The sequence below is a fragment of the Ictidomys tridecemlineatus genome, chromosome 1 (assembly GCF_052094955.1).
Source record: "Ictidomys tridecemlineatus isolate mIctTri1 chromosome 1, mIctTri1.hap1, whole genome shotgun sequence".
Lineage (NCBI taxonomy): Eukaryota > Metazoa > Chordata > Mammalia > Rodentia > Sciuridae > Ictidomys > Ictidomys tridecemlineatus.
In genome coordinates, this window is record NC_135477.1 from 11,676,752 (window position 1) to 11,701,387 (window position 24,636).

General features: G+C 36.6%; 1 protein-coding gene across 3 annotated transcripts in view; it reads left to right on the plus strand.

Moving 5' to 3' along the window:
• Positions 1 to 299: 299 nt before the first annotated feature.
• Positions 300 to 24,636, plus strand: part of Fam204a (family with sequence similarity 204 member A) — a 31,920-nt gene continuing 7,583 nt past the window's right edge. The window contains exons 1-6 of one of the 3 annotated variants that reach the window (XM_005320712.5): positions 300 to 452; positions 6,109 to 6,350; positions 6,860 to 6,947; positions 7,096 to 7,126; positions 7,295 to 7,394; positions 17,271 to 17,360. In XM_005320712.5, the coding sequence (XP_005320769.2) occupies positions 392 to 452; positions 6,109 to 6,350; positions 6,860 to 6,947; positions 7,096 to 7,126; positions 7,295 to 7,394; positions 17,271 to 17,360 (612 nt within the window). In that variant the 5' untranslated portion in view covers positions 300 to 391. Of the gene's footprint in view, positions 453 to 725; positions 892 to 6,108; positions 6,351 to 6,859; positions 6,948 to 7,095; positions 7,127 to 7,294; positions 7,395 to 17,270; positions 17,361 to 24,636 lie in introns of those variants that run through there. The other 2 variants (XM_013356527.4, XM_021723344.3) reach the window with 2 other exon arrangements.

Genomic DNA, 24,636 nt, shown 5'->3' on the forward strand with positions numbered 1-24,636 from the left:
GCCTGGAACACCGCACACACAGATAAAGAGGGGGAAAGAAAAGGGAGGGAGGAAAGAGAGGGAAGGGGAAAGGATGGATGAGTGAAAACGTCCCAGAAAGCACAGAGCATCCGAGACCCTTCTCTCTCCGGGAGCGAACTCAGTTTGGTGTCGAAGTCAGCACTTTCCTCACCTAGAAGCATCGGCGTAAGGCAGGGAATGGAGAGAACAAAGCCTTATGGAACACTCGAGAGAAAGAAAAACGGTGAGAAAAAGGAGGGGGGTGGGGAAGAGACGAAAGACGCCCATTGCCTCTTTCAGGCCGAACGCAGAGGGAAGCCAAGCGAAGCCGTTGCCATGGCGACCTTGGAGCCAGAACGGCCGCAGCCCATTGGCTGAGGCGCAGGAGCCAATGAGAAGGCGCGATGTTGGCGGGGTCTTAAGATGGACGCCGGGCAGCCGCTTCCTGACCGGTGAGTAGGGCTCATCGCTGGGCTGGTTCCTGGCTGGCTCGGGCTCTGCGGCGACGGGTCCGAGAGGGCCGCGGGAGGGCAGCGGAGGAGCCAGGCTGTGCGGCCCGTCGGTTCCTTGCCCGGGGCACCTGGAACAGGCCCACGGGAGCCCTGGGGGGGTCATTGCGGCGCCTTCCTCAGCCTGTTAGTGGGTTTCTCGGTCCCAGCCGGGCCAAAGTGAGAAGGGGTGAGGGGGCTTTCGGAGGAGGAGGCAGGCTCCTATTTGCACTGCAGTGTCCCGGAAAACAGCGCCAGGTAGTGCGAACGCCGGCAGGCTGGACTTGTGCGCCGGAGCCCGCGGCGGTCAGTTCCATGACCGGACGGGGTTCTGCCGGCTTGGGGACCCGGCCGTGACACCGCCGCCCGTGAGCCCGCGGAGCTCCGTGCTGTCTCCAACCCTGTAAGTATTTTCGCCGGCGTCGCCTTAAAATGAGCCTCAGAGTGATTGGTTCATTGATAATATTTCCGTGCAAGGTCAAAGGTCTGGGGAAGTGTTTTCCAGGTCCCCACTAAACACACACCCTCGTTCATTAACACACGCATACGTGCAAAACCCTGTTAAGTAAATAGTTTATCTGGATAAGCGGATTGGCAACTTTAATCTGAACTCAGGCCTATGATTCAGTGGCACTTTCTGTAACTTTTTGAGAAAAGGGAACACATTTATTTTAGAAAAGTGTATAATTCTTGTACATTGAAGTCAATATTACCTGCGTACAAATATTTTAACAGGCAACTAATTTTAAAACAGAGTAACTGATTATTATGTAGTTATTTAACAAGATCTTTTGGATTAGTGGATGATGGTTCATGGCTATTTCACAAGTATGATTAAATTTAGAAAGGATTTAGATTTCTGTGATTATTTCCAATTGAATACAAAATATAGAACATAAGAGCTTTATTTGGTGAGAATGGAATTTAAATTCAGGATTATTAGACAGGAAACATTCGTTGAGCTCAGCAGTTATGTCTTTTGGGTTTTGATTTTTAAGCAGCTGCCTGGTCTTTCAAGAAATATTAATTTGAATAATATTATTAACTTTTATATTAATTTTAATAATATATTTGAATTCTAATCTCTGTGACTTTCAAGTATGTGGCTTAGTATAACATTTTATGTAGCTTTTTGTGTTTAAAAACTACAGAAAAATAATTCTTCCTAACTAAATTTTAGCAAGTCTGTATTTACAGTCATTCTTCACACCTACTCTCAGATCTTTGCCTCAGAATATGTTACACCATTCAACTCTGCTCTCTGAAAGTTTATAATTTAAGAGTTAATCATTTTGTAAAATAAGTGGATCTCAATGCATGAGGGAAGTCAGTTTCCTCATCTGTAAAAAGGGCCTGGGTAGTAATTCCTTCTGAAAGAGTTGTGAAGATTAATGGTAAACCAGCACCTGCCACTTTGCTTGTATGCCTCTTTCTTTCTGTTCTGTTTTCTGTTTTAACTGGGGTTTCCTTTATTAGCAACCTGAGGTGCAGAGTCTCTCTGAAAGCTTGTAATCTTGGTGGCCAGTTTGCAGATAGAAATCTTATCTACTTGGTTTTAATCAGGATTGGATATGACTGGTTGAGAATGGAGTATTATACAAAGGAGTGAGGAGTGAGTGAGGTGGGCTCTGGGCATTTGTGCCATTTACAATATTAAGATCGGAGGGAAACATTTTAGAGCTGCAAGACATCTCAAAGATCATCTGATCAAACCTTCATTTTAAGACTTAAAAATGGGGACCCACACAAATACAGTGGCCTGCTCAGGACTAGAAATAATTTTCTGACTTTTAAGACAGTGTTTTTGCCCCTATAACCAGTAGTTCTCAATCTTTGCACAGTCTAGAACTCCTTCTTACTATGTTTTGATATCTCTGTGAGTTCTCTATTTTGAAAGATTATGTATATTAAACTATACCCATTCATTGTTTTTCTAATAAAATTCAGCTCAATAGCTATCAATCAGCATTTCTGGTGAACGTGGGTTTCCTGAGTTTTAAGATTCCTTACCTAAAGGTGGCTGATATCTTGGGTTTTTTAAAATATTGAAAATAATTTAGTGACCCCTTTTACTGTCATGATAAAACTCAGATAAAAAACATAGATTGGGAATCACTAAATTCTGCCTGTTCTTGATACATTGTTTTCTGCCCAAATGTAGTAAATAAGATATTATCTATGGTTGGTTCTCAAGGGCAAAAGAAAACTCAGCTGCTCAAACTAGAGCAATACAGAAATATTATCAGTTCATAGTAAATTGTGTCAGCAAGAATAAATGTATTTGGCATAGTATACACAGAATGTTTTGTAGAATAATTGTGGATGGCATAAATCTTAACTCCAGATGTATGAAATGTTGAAGATGATATTCAAACCCATTGAGAAAAAGGAGATTCTGATTCTGTTTCAGTTTCCTTGGGACCAAAGTGATTAAATTTAAAATTATATGGGTTTTGGGCTAAAAACTAAAATCTTATTAATGAATGCATTGGTTATTAGATGGACCTGGCTACAGTGTACATGAAAAAAAAATTAAATTTCTACTTCTCTGGTACTCCACATCTCTTGAGAACGGCCAAGCGAATTTTCTCAGTTAAAGGGAAATTTGGAATGGTCTGCCTTAAATAAATATACTTTGAAAGGCATGGGTAAGAGATACTTTAGTGGAGAGTCATCCTCCAGAACAGCCACAATGGGAATAATAGGAGGCCAGACATGGTGCCAGTTAGAAACTACATGTCTGACATTTGTGTTATGAATAGAAGATGGTGTTTTCAAACATGAGCCCACAGCAGAAGTTACTGAGCAGCCACTTCATATTGGCTGATTTACAGTTAGTTAAGCTGCATCTCACAGAAGCAATTCCCTATTACAGGCTTCATAGTGAGGGGCAGCAGTTTTCTGTGTTTATCAGAACATACTTGCTTTTTTTTTTTTTTTAAGTCACAGGAAAAGGGCATGTGATGTTAAAGAGTTTAAAGAACTATCTTAAAAACATACCTTTTTTGAATTTTGCCTTATTTTATGGATTTGCAGGTAGATTTGCACTTTTAAAAAAATATTCTTTAGTTGTCAATAGGTCTTTATTTCATTTATTTATATGTGGTGCTGAGAATCGAACCCAGTACCTCACACACGCTAGGCAAGCGCTCTACCACTGAGCTAGACCTCAGCCCCAGATTTGCATTTTTTTTAAAGTTGATTTTCTTTAGGTACACTCAGATTATGTTAGGTAAATATCTAACATAATAAATAAATAACTGTGAAGACAGTTCTTAATGCCATATCAGAAGGATCTAGAGTCATAAAAAATGGATAGCTGTTTGAAAATCTGTTGAGGAAAAGCATGTACACTCCTGCTTACCTGCTACAAGGGAGGTTTAGTGGGAGACCTTGCCACTGTTTCTTGGGGAGGCACATACCATTTAAGGTGCCAAGCTGAGTGACACTTGGCTGCGGATCAATAGAAACTTGCCATTTATATAGATATGTTGCTCCATGAGTTTAGGATTCTTGGCTTGTTTTGAATACTTATGTTTTCAAGGTCTGGAGGAGTACCTGGCACAAGATGAGTATGCAAAAGATTCTGTGGACTAGAAAAGAAACAGTGCTTTCTAACATAAGGTGCTAAGAAATCTAAATCTGAAATCTGTTACTCTTCTTAAATGGATAGCGAGCCTACAGGTTTATTTTATGCCAGGGCAAAAAAGTTTGCTGGAGTTTATTATTGCTTTCCTCCCCTTGCTCCTCAGAGTAGTAGAAATATTTTTATTAATAATATAACAGCTGTTTTTCAATATTGTGATATTTTTGCATGATATCCTTTGTGCTATTAAAGTATCTCAAGAGTACTCAATCCCAGCCTTTACCATCCATAGGCCCCATTAATAGATGGATACAGGCCTTAAGGGCCTGCTAAAACAACAACAAAGAATGTAAATTCTGAATAGAAAATATAAATTCAATGCTTTGGAAAGACCTATGCAAATGAGGAGCCTTGGAACTTAAGCTCTGTTGACTTCCTGATAATTTGCCTCTTGTTGCTCCATTCAAAAAAACAAAATGCATATTCTTTAATTTAAAACTTTGCAATACTGTGGAAATCACAAATAAACAATTTGCATTCATTGCTAAGTGAATGTACCACAAACATTAGAAACTTCAAAACTATCTTCTGAATCCTTCCATTTATAGAAATGATAAAAATGTAATACATGGCCGAAGAAATAATAATAGCAAAAGGAACTTATTATTTATTAAGCCCCAGAACCTCTTAAATACTATGTTGAGTGGCTTATCTCATTTAATCCTCAGAATAACCTTATAAGCAGTATAATTATCCTTGTGTTACAGATAAAGAAACTGATGGTCAGAGATAGTAAATGATTTGCTTGTACCACTAGTGAGTGGTAGAGTTAAGATTCTAGTTGGAGCAGTTAGATAATAGAGTCCTTCCTCTTAAAAAACCAAGAGTATTTTAGTGAGGATGTTTCAGAAAACCAGAAACTGATGAGTCTGTACCAACCCCCCCCACACACACACACAAATAATATCTGATTCTTTGGTCCAAGAGGAGATCCTTTAAAGAAAAATTTTGAGATTAATGCCAAGTCCCCTGATGTCTTTTTGATTATCTTGCTAGGTTAATGACAATTGACAGAAAACTCAGCAAAACAGATTTCTGCCCTTCTATTTTATTTATTTTGATTTATAGTAAATTATGAACAGTATAATCAGCTTCTCTATTTTAGACTTATTTTGAGTGTACTGGTTTTGGCTCAGAACATACGTAAAAATAGTCTGTCATGGAAATGAATGATGAAAATGTACTCAATTATCATGATTTTAGCAAATGATTACAACTCTGATTTTTTTAAGAAATGATGTTTATTAAACTTAGATAATGATTCTCTCTACCAATGGCGTATGTTCTCTCTACGAGTGATTCTCTCTACCAATTAGTAGACAACTAATGCTAAATGTTATCCTGAACTTTAACTTTAGTTTTCCAAATATAGTATTGTTACTCAAAAAAGCTGTTATGTTTGTTAAGCAGTTAGAATTATATTTCATTTATTGTCAGTTTAGCAAGTGCTTTAAAATGGAAAACTATGGTATCCTTTTTCTATTATACCTTCTTCAAACTGTTTAATCATATTAAATTATCCTTTAAATTATTCTTTCCCTGGTCCTTAATCAGTAATTCCCCTAAAAGTTTTGTGCATTCAAACATGGGTGAAACTTCCATCTTTATTTTACTATAGTTGATCTATATAGTTTGGTATATAATACTTGAATTCTTAAATTTCCTGTAGAATATATGTCATTGGATTTTTCACATTCTTGACCAATTATTTCTTTCCTGAATTTCATTTTTCAAGATACAATTATCTATATATTAGCAAATCGAGGTCTTATTTCCTTTAAATGTATGCTGTAACAAACTAGTTTCAACTACTTTTAAAACTTTTCTTTTAACATTTTAGATTTTAAAAAAATGTAGGCGGACTGTTCTCTGACCATTGGTAGACTTCTTAGGCTTCAGGAGTGTCTTTTAAAATGATTTTATAATTGTTTCCATGGCTACTTTTTATTTCTAAATTTATTTTTTTTCTTCTAGAAGAAAAGATGTGGAGTGGACTGTTGCCTCCTGGCCTAAATGAAAGTGATGTTGAGTCAAATTCTGAAGATGAAGCCACACTGGAGAAGTCTGAACTCGACTTACAGGAAAATAAAGAGGATGGGACTAATAGAGACACAGAAATCTCAAGTTTCCCAGCAGATGGACCAAAAATAGAAACAGAGGCCAATATAGATGCATATGAAGAATGCCCTTCTGGAATTCCCTTAAATTTGTGGAATGTAGGTTTTTCCTAATGTGCTCACGTGAAAGCCTGTGTGTGCACGAGTGTGTTCAGTGTCTCTGCCTGGTCAGTGTGAATGTTGTGATGAAGCAGACAGGGAAGGTGGGCTCTGAGTGCTTTGACTGTCCTTTGAGTAATCAGCCACTTAGGTGCTTTTCATTTTTACTTTGTTTTTCATAAAAAGAGGAAGGAATTAACTATTTTGCCTGATGTGGTATATGAGGAGTTTCTAACTTCATTTTAATCTCTTTATCTATGAGTTATCAAGCTTCAGTCTCAATATTAAACAGTTTTTATCGAAACAAATGAACTTCAAAACTCAGGTTGTATCTTCAGGGAGTACAGTATCTCAAGAGCTCTGTTTTCATTGAGTTGGCATCTTTATAAATGCCTGAATATAAATATTTTTATTACTTAACTCATTTAGATTTTTAAATGCATGTTTTTCTTCAAAGTATATTTGTTTCTCAGTTTCTTTTTTTTTTTCTTATTTTCACTTTCATATAGAAATTTCAAGAATTGCATAAAAAACATTCTGAACAGAAAATCTCAACTTCAAGATTCAGAGGGAAAAAGAGAAAACGCTCCAGAAAAGGTTTTTTGTTTTGTTTTTTGATTTATGTTCACATTGTCCATAGTGTCAGTGCTAAATTGTGACTAATTAAGTTAAATAATTTTTTGAAAAATGATTTTGAAATAATAGCCAAATACTTAAGTATTAATGCTTTGTAAATTCTTTTCAGATAAATTGAAGAATGAAAAAGAATCTCATAGGTAAGTAGGATTTAAAATAATTATTCTAGGCAGTATTTGTAGAACTTGTCCAAATAGCTCAACTACTAATCTGTGATCTTGATGAAACATAAAATCTAGTAATTGTAGTAACCAATTAAAAAATAGAAAAAATTAAAATAATTTAAAGGATTTTTTGTCTTTGTGTAGTGAACAGCCTTTAAATGAAACCCAATGGAAGGAGCTTACTCAGTACTTTGGAGCCAATGATAGATTTGAACCCCCTGTTAAAAAGAAAAAAGTTGAAAAGGTAAGATCTTTTATTATCTTATGTTAGCTACCAGGATATATTTTTTATTAACGTGTCTAAGGTACTTGTCCATTAGTTCATCCAGTTAAAAAGTGAATGTGCCAGATGAATGGACAAAGAAAATGTGGTATATATACACAATGGAATATTACTCAGCATTGAAAGAGAATAAAATGATGGCATTTTCAGGTAAATGGATGGAGTTGGAGAACATAATGCTAAGTGAAGTAAGCCATTCCCCCCAAAAAAACAAATATCCAATGTTTTCTTTGATATAAGGATGATGATTCATAATGGGGATTGCGGGGGTAGCATGGGAGGAATAGACGAACTCTAGATAGGGCAGGGTGGGGAAGGGAGGGTGAATGGGGATGGGAAAGATGGTGGAATAAGATAGACATAATTACCCTAAGTACATGTATGAAGACACAAATGGTGTGACTCTACTTTGTGTACAACCAGAGACATGAAAAGTTGTGCTCTATATGTACAATATGAATTGAATTACATTCTGCTGTCATAATATAACAGATTAGAATAAATTTTAAAAATGTGTGCCTATTTTCTACCAAAAAGACATATATAAACAAGTAGATATAATTATAAAATCATTTTTAATAAGTGTTAAAAAGGATAAGAACAGACTACAGTGACAAATATTAAAACAGAGGCCTCACTTTAGCTTTAGAGGTGGGGAAAGTCCTTTTTTGTGTATTTTTTTGAGGGGAGCAGTACCAGAGATTGAACTCAGGGGCACTCCACTACTGAGCCATATCCCCGGCCCTATTTTTTATATTTTATTTAGAGACAGGGTCTCACTGAGTTGCTTACTGCCTCACTTTTTGATGAGACTGGCTTTGAACTCAAGGTCCTCCTGCCTCAGCCTCCCAGGCCACTGGGATTATAATCATGCTCCACTGTGCCTGATGGAAAAGCCTTTCTTAGAAGATGCCATTTCAGCAAGATCTAAAGAGTCTGACCATGCAGAAGCAACAATGTGGGTAAAGATCTAGGGAAGGGTCATCAGAGACTGTTAAGTAACTGTAAGAACGCCAGCCTGGCTGAAGTGTTATCAGCATGGAGAACAGTGGCCTAAGATAAGATTATAGACTGATGGACAGGGATCAAACTGGTAGGACCTCAGAGAGCATGTCATGAAATGGGTTTTATTTACAGTGCAGTTGAACCTCCTTAAAGGGTTTTAAGTCAGAAGTGTGATGTGATCTAATTTTAGTTTAAAAAGATTGCCCCAACTCTTATTGGAGAATCAATTATGAGGCAACAAAAGTAGACGAGAACAGAATAGTTCAGAAATTTCTAGGCATGAGGTGGTGGTGAATTGAACAAGAATGATGCTGCTGAGGATGGAGAAAAGTGGGTGGGTATAGTATATGAGGCATAGTATAGCAGTAGAATTGACAGTGTTTGCCTCTGCATTGCTCGTAAGGTGCTGAAGAATAAGGAGGAAGAGGAAACCATTCAAGGTTTTGCCTTATGCAGCAGTGTGCACAATAATGCTAGTTATGAAGATGAGAAAGTTTGGAGGGGAAAAGATTTACAGTGGAGCCTATTCAGAATTAAGTTTGGAGCATGGGTATTAACTGGGAAACAGGAATAGAGTAGGTGACTAAAAAAATGAGATAGGAGGCTTGGAGAAGAGCCTGAGATTGAAGTACACATTTTGAGTTGTCAGTCTATAGAACTTAGTAAAGGCTTGAATGAAAGTAACTCCATATTCACATAGGGGGATGTTGGCAGGCTCTAGGAATATAAAAATTAAGTACTGAATGATAGGGAGATAGTAGTTGAAGCCCAAGTGCAATGTCTCCTGTATATAGTGTAGATAGACGCCTTTACATGAATCATTGCTGTGTAGGCTACTGCGTGTACTTGGAAACCTTTGCCATTTTGATCAGTTGGTATTTCTTGTGAAAAATCCTCTGATTTAAATCCATCATTGGATGGTTTTGTGTCATTGAAAGCACATACATCAAACAACTGTCAGAACAGAATTTTACGTGTGAACTTTTTATTTCAACTTTGTAAAGAATTTTTTATTATCCAAAAATAGTTCCTAGAACACTGGGTAATTGAAACTAAGATTACTTTTTGTTACTAAGCAGTCTCCTTTAACCATGATGCAAAAATGCTAAAATTTCTGGCAAAGAAAGATCACTACTAGTTTTAAAAGTAAACTCAGGTTTCATGACCCATTCTTAGTTCCCTGGGTTCACTCTAGAACTGATTGTGACTGTTTGCCAGTCATTGCCATGCCTCTGACCCTTGAAATTCTGGAGGACTTGGAGAAGGGGCTATGTAAAGAGGGATGCTCTTGATTGTACCAGATCTATTTTAAAGTGCAGGGAAGAGAATGGTACTGAGCACTTTGGTCTAAATGCCATCTCTGGCAGATTTGGAGTCCCAGCTGATGATTGGATTGTTCATTAAGAAATAAATGGTTAAATATTGGTTCTACTAGGCATTTTTTCTGAAGTTTTACTAATGAATGATGTGATTTGCAATTGAAAGTGTTTGTTATGTTTCCTTACAATTATTGATTAGGTTATCTAAATTGTTTTAGTGGAATTAAAGCCACAAAAATGAACTTTTTAGGCATTCTTAAAAAATAGAAATTTCGAGATATGTTCTAGAATTTATCTTAGGAATTACATATGAGATCGTACCATCTTAATCCTGGTTAGGTATACTAGCTCTTATTCATCGTCTAGAAATTGTAATTTATGTGAAGTTACTTTAGTCTAGGATTCTAAAATTCTTTGTACAAAAATCTTTTAAATAATTCAGTTTCAGGGACTGGTGTTCTATTTCACATTATGCATTAGCTGTGTTCTAGAAGAAAATTATAAGTCAAACACCATTTTAAAAATGAGATCTTCTGTTTAAGGGAAATTGCTGTAAATCCTGTTGTAATTACCCGTTGATCTATTTTATAAATCTGGGTTTTTTTAATGCAGACATTCCTCTGTGTGGCAGCTGGCTAAGAAAGTTATGACAATTTTCTAAACAAGGAAACTGATGCTGGCCAGGATTTTGCCAGCACTTCATATTCTACAAATAAATGCAAACATAAAAGGGAAGGAAGGATTTAGTGAAGCCAAATTATTTCATGTTCTCTTGGGAGTTCAGTGTAATTGCATGCCAGTAAGTCCATGCTCGTTCTTTGATTTGGGATTGTGGTTTTACGTGTCACCCCCTTTGCTGTGGTGCTGAAGTCTCTGCTGTGAATCCAACAGAGTAAATAAACTTTAGAGAATGTCCACATTGGAAGCACCAAGATAAAAGCTATGAGTAAAATGTAAGTTCAGGAGATAGTAACTGCTGCTCATGAAATCTCTTGAGGATCATAAAAACCTGACGTAGCATGGACAGACCAGCATGGATTTTCAGTCCATTATTTTATTTCTCTGGAGCAGAAGCTGATCTGTTACCGTATCTCAAAGAATCTTTTAATTTTATATTCACTCAGCCCTCAGTAATGGTAAAGCAAAACAAATTTCTTAATCTTGCATCTATCCCACAGTGTTTTGATTTTGGAATATTGCCAAGCTGATACTGTTGCTCAGCCTAGAATGTGTGTCTACAGCACTGCTGTCACCTGCTTGCCGGACTATACAAGGAGGCTTGTATTTTTTAAATGCAATCTTCCTAATATCCAAAGCTGTTTCAAAATATTTTTTGTATTAAACACAGCTATAATTGTGTTTCAGACTTGCTAATAATTATGTAATTGTAACATAATTATTTTCAATCTATGTGGGAATTTCTATAGAATAATTTCACTCATCAATTTCATTAAAAATGTCTCAAGTATTCTAGTTGAATCAATTTGATCAGCCAGCAGTCATTATTGAAGTAGTTTTCTATGTGTCTATGGATACTCTTTTAATAATTTTTATAGTAATTAGTACAATGTCTGATGGTTTTTTAAAGGTGTTCGTGAGAGGAAACTGCTATTGTGTAGTAGAGCTTTTTCACACTTTTCCATCCCGGCTTTTATGTGGAACTGCAGTGCATAGATCATATAACAGCTTGGGCTGCCTCTGTTGGGCAGGAGGGAGCAGGAAGGGTGTGGGAGTATTGTGGTGGTACCAGGAAGCTCCCCTGGTATCAATTACAAAGCATTCTCTCTTGATCCCTGTGTGATCCCTGTTGGATAGGTAGGCAGGGCCAGTGTTATTCTCCTAATACAGATGAAGAAACTGAAGCACAATATAATTTGCCTATAAAACAAACAAAGCAGAAACTTCTTAGTGAAATGAGTTTAAAACCAAATCATTTGGTCCCAAATCTAGATTTTTCTGAAATAAGAGCTGAATTTAGTTTTTGCTTTTCTTGATTCAACTGATTTAAGTGAATATAATTTAGATATAAAGACAATAAAATCATAAGTATCATCTGTAATTATATGATATATGTTTATATATAAGGGTTGTCCCTTCCCTTGTTTATGGAGAAATTACCTCATTTTTTCTAGATATTTGAGTCCAGTCATAATAAATCATGAAATTCATTTGTTATCATGCTTCAGAAATTAAATGTAGTATCAAAATAAATATCTAGTAAAAAAATTAATAGAAATATATTGCGATACAGTTTGACTTAACAACCTTTAATCATACAATAAAAGATATTCTGCAAATGCATATGTGGGCATTTTGGTACCCATAAATTTCTTGTGTGCATAGCCATACCTTCTTGGCATCTGCAGCAAAACTTTATTAATTAGAGGTTGGTTGTTGCCTCATGGGAACCTGTTAGGTATTGCCCTTAGATGAATTTTCCGTCTGCAGCCAAATTGCCATTCCTAAGTTGATCTATCTTGTTGATATATATCTTGATCTGAATTTTCATTCTTGCCAAAAGGCAAGGTTAGAAGCCCACCAAGCATCACCATTACCAGCAGTGCTCTACTTCTTGTCTGACCTCTGGTGTGGAAGATGCCCTGAACAAGTTAAATAATATAGGTTCCTCTTAGGTCCAGTTAAAGACTTTTTAAAAAAGCTTTAATGCTGAAATCTTATTTCATGGGACTATTTTCTGACTCAAAATTGAATTCTTGGGTCTCTGACTGGATGTGAGTGCTTGAAGAACTATGACTAGGTCTATGGTCATAGAAAGAAAAGCCCTCTCTTTGCATTGTGGTATCTGGATATTTACATATAGGAGCAACTTATTGAATGAATAATGATCATTTATATTTTGAAAATGTGGCTAGATATTTGGGGAGGTGGTTACTCGGGATTAAACTCAGGGGCACTCCACCACTGAGCCACATCCCCAGCCTGTTTTCTCTTTTATTTAGAGACAGGGTCTCTAAATAAAACTGAGTTGCTTAGTGCCTCAATTATGCTGAGGCTGGCTTTGGACTCACAATCCTCCTGTCTTAACCTCCCGAGCCAATGAGATTACAGGTGTGGCTAGATATTTTACATGTATCTTCTTTGATTCTGACCATAACCTTTCAGAGAGAGGGGTTTTATTCTCATTTTATGTGTATAAAGCAGCTACAGCTCACACAGGTTAGAAACTCACCCAGGATTGCTCAGTTCATAGGTGGAGGAGCTGATATCTGAGCCTAGGTCTCACCTCCTGACCTGTGCTCTTTGTAAACTACTGTGAACTTAGAGTCTTAAGAAGATATTTTACAGATGAATGTATTTTTTATTAATATAAACATTTTGAATGTATTTGGAATGTTGCTGTATTATTATACAAACAGAAAACTTGGGCGTCCACGTGGAACTAGAAATTTTTTAAGGAGTAATTATATTTTACTTTAATAAATTAATCAGACAAAAGGAAAGGAAGAAAGGAAGAAACAAATTTTATCTAGCAAAACTTGGTTGAAATTAAGAAAAATCAAAAACAAAAACTTAAAGGAACTAAAAAGAACAAGCAAGGCAGGTTTAAGAATGGATTCCTAACCAGGTTACTGAGGTGAAAGATTGGAGCAAACCTGGGTTTGTTGATTGATTGGGTGAATTCTGAGTTGAGGTGTCAGATTACCTAGAATTTGTGATGCAAGGATGATTGAATTTGATATTGGTGTTTTGTTTCATCTATCTAAGTGGCATTTGAGGAGATAATTAATATTCTGCACAGGAAGGAGAAGCTGTCAACATTTTTAAAGTGACTTTATTTCCATTCTAAGTTAAATAATAAATATGAAGTTCTAGATGCAGGTAAACTAAACTCCTGGAGCCCAAGATGGGCATATTTCACTTGTCCTCAGGGAATATATATTTTAATAGCTAGATAGATTTTTGTATAAACAAATGTTATAACATGTGACCCCCACACACCTTATTTTAATCATAGGGGCATTATTACTTCAGTATTACTATTGCAAAATTCTCTTGGGGCCGTCTCAAAGCAGTGGCCATCTCAAAGCATGTCCCCAGCATGGGTGGGTCCTGCAATATGGATGCAAAGTTTTGATTACTTCACTGTGAATATTCTCTCAGTGAGTGAGTGCCTCTTACATGGGAGGAACTGGCTGGATTTGGGGACACACCAAGCCAGTGACACACAGAGTCTGTCCTTACTGAGCATAGAGCCCAAGAAAGGAAGACAGCATGTGAGAGGAGTATGTGCTGAAGGGAGGAGGTGCATCCGCAGCAGAGTGATGAGCCGGCTGGCGGGGGTACAGGGACAGGGTGGCAGACTCAGAAGTTATATAGGGCCATAGAAAAGGTACCATTTGATGTAAGCTTGAAAGAATGATTAAGAATGTTCAAAGGGAAGCACATCAGAGGCATGAGAACATTGATCAAATGGTAAATGTGGCCATAGATTAGGAAGCATAGCATTACCAAAGATAGGCTGAGAAAACTTAAGTCATCCAGACAAAGTTGTGTTAGTCGTGAAGTTGATTTGCATTCTAACACAAGTTCCTTAGCTTTGCTTGGACTGAAACAGTTCATGGATTGACACCATTCACAGACCACAAGTGGACCACAACATAGACCACAGTTGGAGTGGCACTGCCCTGGGCTTCTGAGGTGAGCAGGGTTAGAGCTTCCTGAAAAAGAAGGATTCTGAAAAAGTGAGTCCAGGGTGTCTGAGTCATGGAAGAGTTCTGCAGAAATACCAGAAGGGAAATATTTGGAGATTAGACGAGAGTGGGAAGAGGGCATTAGAGCCATGTGGCCTTTTTAGGGTCAAAGATTATGAAGGGCCATTGATGAAGGTCTCTAACTCCTGTTTGGAGCAAGTGAGAAAGTCTGTTGGCTCCCAATCCTTTGGAAGGGTTTGTGAGAAAGGACAGGCTTCACTCAGTGATAGACATTGGTGATGACCTCACTGGGCTGTTTCTCCAGACTTTTTAAACAAATTATGTTGTTTTTAAAGTCTCATTTCAACAAGGCTGCATAGGAACAAATTTTCTCTCGGTTGACTGGAATAATCAAGCAGTATACTGATGGAAGAGATGTGACTTCTGTTGTTACATAAAGAGGGAGAAGTCTATAAGGTAATATTAACTGAATATGTGCTTGTTTAAGGATACAGTAGGGAAATCATCATTAGAATAAGATTTTCTTACAAGAAGCATATGTTAGACCATTTTGGGGGTACTAATTAGTTCTACACATGACAGTAGAACACATTTTGATACATCATACATAAATAGAGTCTAACTTCTTATTTCTGGTTGTACATGATATAGAGTTACACACATCATGTAATCATATATGCACATTTTTAAGGAGTAATTATATTTTATATATTAATAATGTCTGATTCATTCTACTATCTTTCTTATCCCATATCCCCTCCCCTTCTTTCACTCCCTGCTGTCTAATCCAAAGTATGTCTATTCTCCCCTATACCCCCAACCCCTTAATGTGAATTAGCATATCATAGCATATCATAAGTAAACATTGGACATGTCAGAGAAACATTGGACCTTTGGTTCTTTGAGATTGGCTTATTTCACTTAGCATGATATTCTCCAGTTCCATACTTTTACTGGTAAATGCCATAATTTCGTTCTTCTGTAAGGCTGAGTAATATTCCATTGTGTATGTGTGTGTGTGTGTGTGTGTGTATCATAATTTCTTTATCCGTTCATCTGTTGAAGGGCACCTAGGTTGCTTCCATAGTTTAGCTATTGTGAATTGAGCTGCTATAAACATGGATGTGGCTGTGTCACTGTAGTATGTTGACTTTAAGTCCTTTGAGTATATACCAAGGATTGGGATAGCTGGGTCAAATGATAGCTTGGTCCATTCCAAGTTTTCTGAGGAATCTTTATACTGCTTTCCAGAATGGTTACACCAACTTGTAGTCCCACCAGCTATGTATGAGTGTACCTTTTCCCCCACATTCTCACCAACATTTATTTTTGCTTGTATTCTTGACAGTTGCCATTCTGACTGGAGTGAGATGGAATCTCACTCTCCAGATGGATTTGCATTTCTCTAATTGCTAGAGATGTTGAACATTTTTTTTCATGTATTTGATGATCAATTGTATTTCTTCTTCTGTGAAATACAACTTAGTTCCTTACCCATTTATTGATTGGGTTATTTGTTTTTTTGACCTTGGTTTTTTGAGTTCTTTATATGTCCTGGAGATTAGTGCTCTATCTGAGGAGTGTGTGGTAAAGATTTTCTCCTATTCTGTAGGCTCTCTCTCTTCACGCTACTGATTGTTTCCTTTGCAGTGAGGAAGCTTTTTAGTTTGATTCCATTCGATTTATTGATTCTTGATGTTACTTTTTACACTTTAGAAGTCAGTTCCTAAGCCAAAGTGAAGCATATTTGAGCCTACTTTTTCTTCTATTAGGTGCAGGGTCTCTGTTCTAATGCGTAAGTCCTTGATCCATTTTAATTGATTCCTGTGCAGGGTGAGAGAGAGGGGTTTGATTTCATTTTGCTACATATGGGTTTTTCAGTTTCCCCAGCACCACTTGTTGAAGAGGCTAACTTTTCTCCAATGTATGATTTTGGCACCTTTGTCTAGTATGAGATACTGTATTTATGTGGGTGTTTGACGCTGTGTCTTCTGTTCTGTACCATTGGTCTACATATCTGTTTTTGTGCCAGTTCCACATTGTTTTTATTACTGTGGCTCTGTAGTATCATTTAAGGTGTTAGACCATTTCTTTAAAAAAATTATTTTTTTAGTAATTATTTTCACAACTCAGAACTCATTTATGTCAAGACATCTTTCCATAAATGTATGCTGAGTCCTACCTAGTCAGGTAATCCCATGAAAATTATAATTACAAATTTTTGTAGCATCTTTAGTAAATTAAGACATTGCCATAAGCAAATAAAATGTGATTAACTCCCATATTTAATATTCAACTTAAATCTTCTTTGTCAAATATGATGAAGGGCTGTTGAGTGAAAATTTTGAGCTAGAAGTGTAGGCCTTGCAGGGTCTGAATAAACCTTTTATTCATATAACTTAAGTTTGGCTAAATTAAGGAGTCCGGAGCTCTGTTTCTTCATCTTTAAAAAAGGGTAGCATTATTTGATGGAGTTGTACAAAGTTTAATGAGCTACCACATAATAAGAGTCTACCACATAATAAGCTCTTCATAATTTTTAACTGTTATTATTATTAATAATGTTGTTATTAAAGGAAAGTATAGTTTTTGGAGTCACAAGAATCTGATTTGATTCTCCTTTTTATTGTTAGTTAAGAATTATATAATCTTGGATAAGTCATCTAATGTTTCTTAGACTTTCCAATCATGAATGGGATAGTAACAACTACCTTAAGTTATTGTGAGAGTTAAGTGGTCTGCATGTCTGATACATTTGGTGTAGTCCTGTTACATAATGTTGGCTATCAAATGCACTCTTTTCATTTGTATTCTTAATTTTAGATTTCTTTCTTTTCTAGTCAGGTCTTGAAAAGAGGATAGATCAGGCTGTGGAGGAATGGGATGTTGAGAAGGCTGAAGAACTCAGCAACCAGCTTGCTACTCGAGAGGTGAGTCAGACTGATTACAAATTGCACTTCAATGTTTTCTAAAATGAATCTACATTCTTTTTTTGCAATTTTTAATAAGCTCAGTATTAACTGAAACTTATGCTGGAAATAATCCATAAATTGATATCCAAACCCTACATTTACTTACTTAGAGAGTTTTTCCCCAAGTATGATTAAAAGACTAGCTTTCTTTTTCCACTTGTGTCTTTAAGTTTAAACTCTTCCTGAGGCCATCCATACTTCTAAAGTCACACCTCTCAACCTTTTCTTAAACCTTGTTATAGCCTTTTTACTGCTTACTCTGCACAGCCCCCTCAGCCCTGTAGAAATGTTTACCTTTTTCCCCTGTAGTCTATAGTATAAAAGAACAGGTACTTTGAATATTCTTTTTCCAACTACAGAAGGCAACAGGAAAATTCTGACTCCTACTCCCTGGGGATAAGGGGATTCCTCCCACTGAAAATTAACTTCATATATAGACTAAAGAGCTCATGGAGGCATGCATTTTGTTTGTTTTTTGTTTTTTTCTTTCTAGAAAAGAAATCTCTACCCTAGTTTTTATTTTTAGTACCTGGAACCTTACTCATTCTTAGCCTAACTGCTCCTGTGCTTAGGCATTATTGGGCATTATGGGGCCATCTGTGTGAACTGCTGGCCAGGCTCAGATTCTAGCTCACTTGCAGGTGGTATTTGCTTCTAAACTGAGACTCTAGGGATAAACTTACTATTTCAGTGTACTATTCTATGGAAATACTATTGTACTCTTCCATCATCAGATGACAAAAAAGTCTACCATTAATAATCATTATGATTTTTGTGTTTTCTCCTCATAATTTTGGCTGAATCTTGTGAATTTCATATTTTCATGTAGGTAGAAAAGTTCAAAAAAGAGCCTTAGAGATTCCAAAAATATGTTTTTTCTTTAATCCCTTTAAAATTATTTGTTACATTAAATACTTCCATTGTATAGTTTGTGTGCATATATGTATGTGTTAATGTCTAATATCATGGAAATTATAAAGCTGTGGACTTCATTTAGGGGCACTGACAAGAAGCAGCATAAATCATAGGTACGTGGCTTTTCAAAAACTAAGCTGACATTTTTAAAAAGTATTTTTATTGCAGTAAAACATACATAAATTTACCTTAGCATTAAATACATCTACTGTGTTGTGCAGCCCATCACCATTTTCCATCTCCAGAACTCTCTTCATCTTGCAGAACTGAAACTCTGAACCCATTAAACAGTGGCTCCCCATTCTCCCCTTCATGCAGCCCTGGACACCCCTCTCTTTGAATGGACTCTCACTCATAGGTACCTCTTACAAGTGGAATCAAGCTTGTCCTTGTGATGTAACATCTTCAGAATCTATCCATATCCCAGTATTTGTCAGAATTTCCTTCCTTTTTCAGACTTATCAATACTCTGCAGGTATTTGTTAGATTCTGGGTGTTATGTTTTGTTTGTGCATTCAGCCGAATGTTGCTGCTATGAACATGAGTGTACTAATATCTATTTAAATCCTGTTTTTCTTCAGTATGGGTAAGCTAGGGGACCTCGTCCCTACTTGGAAAACTGTGTGCCTAAGATAATCTTTTAAAAATTCCACTCAACAAACAGCATCTTTTATTTGTTAGCACGTAAACTATTTGGCACTTGGAACTTATATTTCCGTAGACGTGCTGTTAGAAACAGTGGCTTAGTTTCTTGGTCAGCTTGAGAGTGTAGATAACTCATGAGATAGCCAGGTTACACAAGTGATATATCTGATCTCCAAATTTTGTAGTGCTGACCTTTAGGAAATGGTGGGGAGGGGCAATGCTTGTGTGGCTGGAAGAGACTCCAGTGGGTAGATATTGTTCGTGGCTCTGACAATGGGCAGTATAGTAAGGCATTCTGTTGGGATAGGGAGGAGTGGCTCAAGATCTGAGGGGGCTTTCAGGGACTGGAAAGCACAGGCAGAATAATCAGTCACTTAACTGTAGTTAAGTAGGGATTTATGGAAGCTGGTGGCAGTGTCCTTTGAATCAGGAACAAAACCCATCAGAGAATCAGAGAACTGGTACTTAAAACATCACTGATGATGACATGTTTCATGTTGGGCTATGTGTTGAGCAAGTTTCTCTTGAATCCCTTTAAAAATTCCAGAAATGTGTTACTGGTTGCTCTCTGATGCTGGTTGGTCTTTGAGTCAGCTAGATAGTTCCAATAAAGCATATTACAGGCATGAGGAAAAAAACAAGCAGGGCTGTAGAGTATGGCTGCACTAGTGCAGCTGTAAGTATTGTGGGTTTCTGTCTCTTCTCTGGTCTGTTCAAGAGCATAGGACTCAGCCAACTGGTCTCCCATCCTCATTCTTTGTCCAGCCTTCCTTTTCTAAGACCCAAGAGTTGCATATTATCTAATCTCTTCCAAATACCATGGCAACTGTGACAGCAGAGTGCCCAGGCCAGTCAGTGGCCTTAGATTTTGGCCTTGGTAAAGGAAGAAAGGAAAAGGATAAAGTCAAGCCTACACTACAGCATTAAAATAGGAGCTCCATGTGACCCACTGATGGCTGTCCATTCCTTGTGGTCTCTTTCTGTTTAACAGTGGCACCCCCACTGTAGATTGGGTTCCTTTTAGTAGAGTTAGTAATGCTAAAACTTTGAGTTGAACATGTTTTACTTAATTTTTTTAAAGAGAGAGAGAAGAGAGAGAATTTTTTAATATTTATTTTTCAGTTTTCTGTGGACACAGCATCTTTATTTTTTTTTTTAATATGGTGCTGAGGATCGAACCCAGCACCCCACGCATGCCAGGCGAGCGTGTTACCGCTTGAGCCACATCCCCAGCCCTTACTTAATTTTTTTAAAAAATTTATTCAGACTTTGAGAAGGTTGGAAAATTGTATGTTTTTCTCTCTTTTCTGCATACTTTAAACTTACCAGGTGTCTTACTAATTTCCTTAATAACAAAATACAATTTTGGTTTCCTGCATTTTGTTGGATTTTCTTTGTCTTTAATCTGGAGCAGTTCCTCACTCTGTCTGTTTCTTAGGGCCTTGGTAATTTCGAAGAATGGAGGCCACTTGTCCAATGGCATGCCCCTCAACTTTGGTCTGTCTGATGCTTCCTCAGGTTAATTTCAGGCTGTGTGTTTTGGGCAGAAAAATCAAGCAGTTGGCCATGTGTCCTTCTCAATGTGAGCTACTCAGAGGCACCTGCTATCTCTTTGTCCCATTTATTGATGGTGTTAATTTGATTATTTGATTGGGGTGGTGAATCTGTTTTGTAATGAGTGTCTGGAGAGACGGGAGGTAGTCTGAGACTGTAGCCATCTTCTATCTCATACTTGTACCTTCTAGTTTTAACATCCATTGCTGATTCCTTTCTTGCTTGATGATGATTACCAAATGACTTTAGATCTTTTAGATTTGGTTTGTCTTTACTTGGCAAACCAAATCTAAAATTTGGCTGAAGTGAGATATTTAATTATAGAATCTTTTCTGTGTCCATGTTAAATCAGTAAATGTGGACACTCCTACATATGATGTTCTGGGTTGGGAAGGAGTTGCCCATTGACACTATGCGTACCTGGATTGCATTACTGACCTCCCCAACCTGCTGTACTCATCCAGGTGAACTGGCCTTGCTGAATACAGTGTAAAGCTGCCTGGAAAAATACCTGGAAGCAGTACTGAAGGCTTCAGGAAGGCGTGTTTATTTGAGGATTTTTGGTATTTTGTTATCCTGTTTTAGAAATGGAACTTTTATAAATAATATCAACAAGGTGTTTTTCATCTAAAGGGCTCTTACTTCCTGGTGCACTTAAATATAAATGAGTTTTTTAAAAAAATACATATTTTTAGCACTTGTAAAGATGGGAAACATTATTCTTTTTACTTCCATACAAATGTAATGCTTTGTTGTGTCAAATTAAAGTTATTTAGTGTAGTGTTAAATAATTCTGATTAAAAGATAAACAATAATTTAGGCCCTGTACTTTCTTCTGGATAAGTGGAAAGACATCAAGACATCTGAAAAATGGCATTCAGACCTAGATACTAGAAAGATACTGAGGGCACATTAATTAAGCACCCATGAAGAATAACTGATGAAGATGGAATTCCTGAATGAATAGTTTAGTTTGAGCTTTAAATTTTCTTATTCATCTTGGTGGTGCTATCACTGTGGATACGGGAGATAGGATTTTGAGAAGTAAGTGTAAGTTTAGTATAGAAACTCTTTATGAATCTAAGTGTCCGCATGCCTGGTAGGTGTCCTTTTGGAAATCAGGTATGTTGGTTTTTAATCAGTACCGTTTTCTTTTTTCAAGAAGCGGCGACTGGGACCTGCTGATAAAGCCTTTGCTCAGAGGCACAGATCCCAGAGTTCTTAAAGCCTTTTCCAGCCATAATAAGGGAAGCTAATTTTTGATGTTTAACATTTATAAGCCTGTGAAACCAATAGGGCAGCATTAGTTTTGAGAAAAATGAAGCCAAAAGTAGAGAATAGTCCTTGAAAACAGTTCTTAAAAAACAAAATGAAACAAAGAAAAAAAACCAAAAAACAATGTGTCAGAATAAGCCTGTTAGTGTGCTATCATTGTATCACAGCAAGCACATAATTTTCCAGAAACACATTCCCTTAAATTAATGATGACATTAAGGATGATACAGAGTCTGGTTTGGGGGAATGGCCTGAGTTCATGTGTTTGAAGCCTGGCTTGTCTGTCATCCTTGGTTTTTTGTGTCTTAATGGGCTGCTTTAAGACTGTCCCTCCTATTGGTTGAATACTTTGTTTCTGTTAACAGTCTTGTAGGAAAAATGGAGTGGAGACATACACTTAATGTTGTGTCATACTGATAAAACTGTTCTAATTTGAATAAAATGTCTTGATTTCTTGTTAAGTGTATGAACACAAGTATTATATTTGTGGCTTGTTTAACCTTAGACTTGGAAGTACATTTTGTTTATTGATATGGTCCTTTGATAATGTCTTTTCTGATGTCTTCATCACACTATCTATACCAATTTATAGAAACCAGTAGAAACTAGTATTCTGCAATTAAGTGCTAAAGCCTAAATTTAATTAAGTAGGTAGCAGTTAAGTTGAACATCATATTTTGTAAAGAAAACTTTTCTCTTAGATCTTCATTTTGGCTACTGGAGATAAACAATTGGTTTGGCAGAACAAGGTGTTCTTAACATCAAATTTGTCACACCTACATTAGCTATACTACCCAGGTGAGTGTCACTTTTACCTCTACAATGTCAGGGCAGGAATGAACAGGGGTTCCTATAAATTTTGTTTGAGCTTAGTATTGTATGTCCTTAAAGTAACTAAAATACAATGATCTTAGGCCACACTGAGTAAATTTACTCCTTGAAAACACCAGTACGTCATGTTGTAGCATTAAACTGTTTTTTGCAAACTGGAAAGAATCAAGTTGTTTTTGATAATTTGCAACTTATTAATATTCACATCTGGGGTACTTTGGTTATAATCCCCTGCCGTCTTTGGCCAAGGCCAAAAGCCAAAACCTTTCATTTAGATAAATGATATGATAAAATATTTCATATTTTAAAGTTCATTTTCTTGAATTTAACAACTGAAGACCCAAAGCAATGACTTGCTGTTGAACACAATAGTCATTTAGAATCTAATTGAAGTACCACAGGTAGATATGATTTTTATCTATCTATCTGTCTATATATAATTTTAATATTATCTTTATGTATGTAAGTAAATATTACATGGCTAGGATGAGTTAAACCAGGAATTTAATTTTATTATCAATAGACAACTTAAATTTTTGGATTGCAAAGCAGTTAAAGTTAACAAAGTACTAATAGTTTGTTAATATTTAAATAAGATAAGAATGGCTGTTTAAAAAAACTAAAGTTTAAATTGATTGAGTTGTCTTCTTCCATAGATGAGTGAATTAAATGCTCTCTGGGCAGAGTGTTAATTTGTAGCTTATATTTTATTTTTAGAGTAATTTCCTAGTAATTTTCTGAAAGCATTTTCATTAACCAGAGCTATGAATGTACATTTGAGAAGGTTCTGCATTTTATGTTAACATCCAAAAAGTAGTCCTTTCTCAAGTGTTCTGCATACTGTAGCGCTTGTTCTAGCATTAGGGGTTTTCCAAATCGGTTTGTTACTTGGCTTTGGCTTACCATGAGAGGGTTTGACTAATTATTCCTTTAATTTCAGTTGTTTGATATAGATGTAAGATTTATGGAATAGGAGCTTGAACCCAATGTCCCCCCCACACACTCAAATAATATGATTTTGAGAGAGAGACTATCAAACACCTGGATTGTTGTCACATCTAAAGTTTTAACGTGAAGCATTGTGTAAATGTTTAAACTAGAAATGCTATCAGACTGACTAGAAGTTTAAAGTTACTTCTAGTCAAGGTGGTTATGTTTGCACCAAAACAACAAAAACTTTAAAAAGCTGAATTAAAGCAAGTTATAATTCTAAACCCTTCATTCTATAGGCCAGAGAGCAACATTGTTCCCATTTTTGTGAATACTTTCTTTGTATAGAAATAATCTTGACAAACCATGTTTCTGAAATAAAACAATTTGCTCAGATACAAAGCTGAATAGCATATTCCAATTAGCTGTTATAAAAATTTATCACTGGAACCTGTAACCTTTCTGAAGAAGGGCAGGTCCTTTCTGCTGTCTTAATTATTGTGATTTCTAGCCACTGAAGACTGGCTAAACACAGTAAAAATATACTGAATACCATTTATTTGTATATATTAAGAATTTAAACAGCTCAACCTCAGTATTTTATTTTTATGGAATGGAGATATTTTGCTGTGATTACTGGAGTGTACATGGTGAATACAGTCCAACTATAGGTTTGCTTTAAAAGCACGTTTGTTTTCTACTTAAATTACTTCATACAGATTCAACTAATGTCTGCAGATACTCTGGAAAAATATATTTTATGTCTCTTTCAAATTTTACTACTCTGCCTTTGATTTCTTACTTTTCTTTTGTTTATTTCTCTTTCCAATTAAGCAGTAGAGATCAGGACCATTTTGTTTTGGATAATTTTTCACTGATTTGCAATGGGAAAGAATATAGGACACTGGGGAGGAAAAGCCCTCTCACTAAATAGGTTGCTCCTCCTCCTCCTCCTCCTCCTCCTCCTCAGCTCCATCAGCCACCTATGGAGTGGGGGCTGTCACCTTCCAGAGGCGGGTGTGTCTGCTAGGGATCCTGAGAGCTGATTCCCTTTCATTAACTTTGGTCATCTCTCACTGCTTTT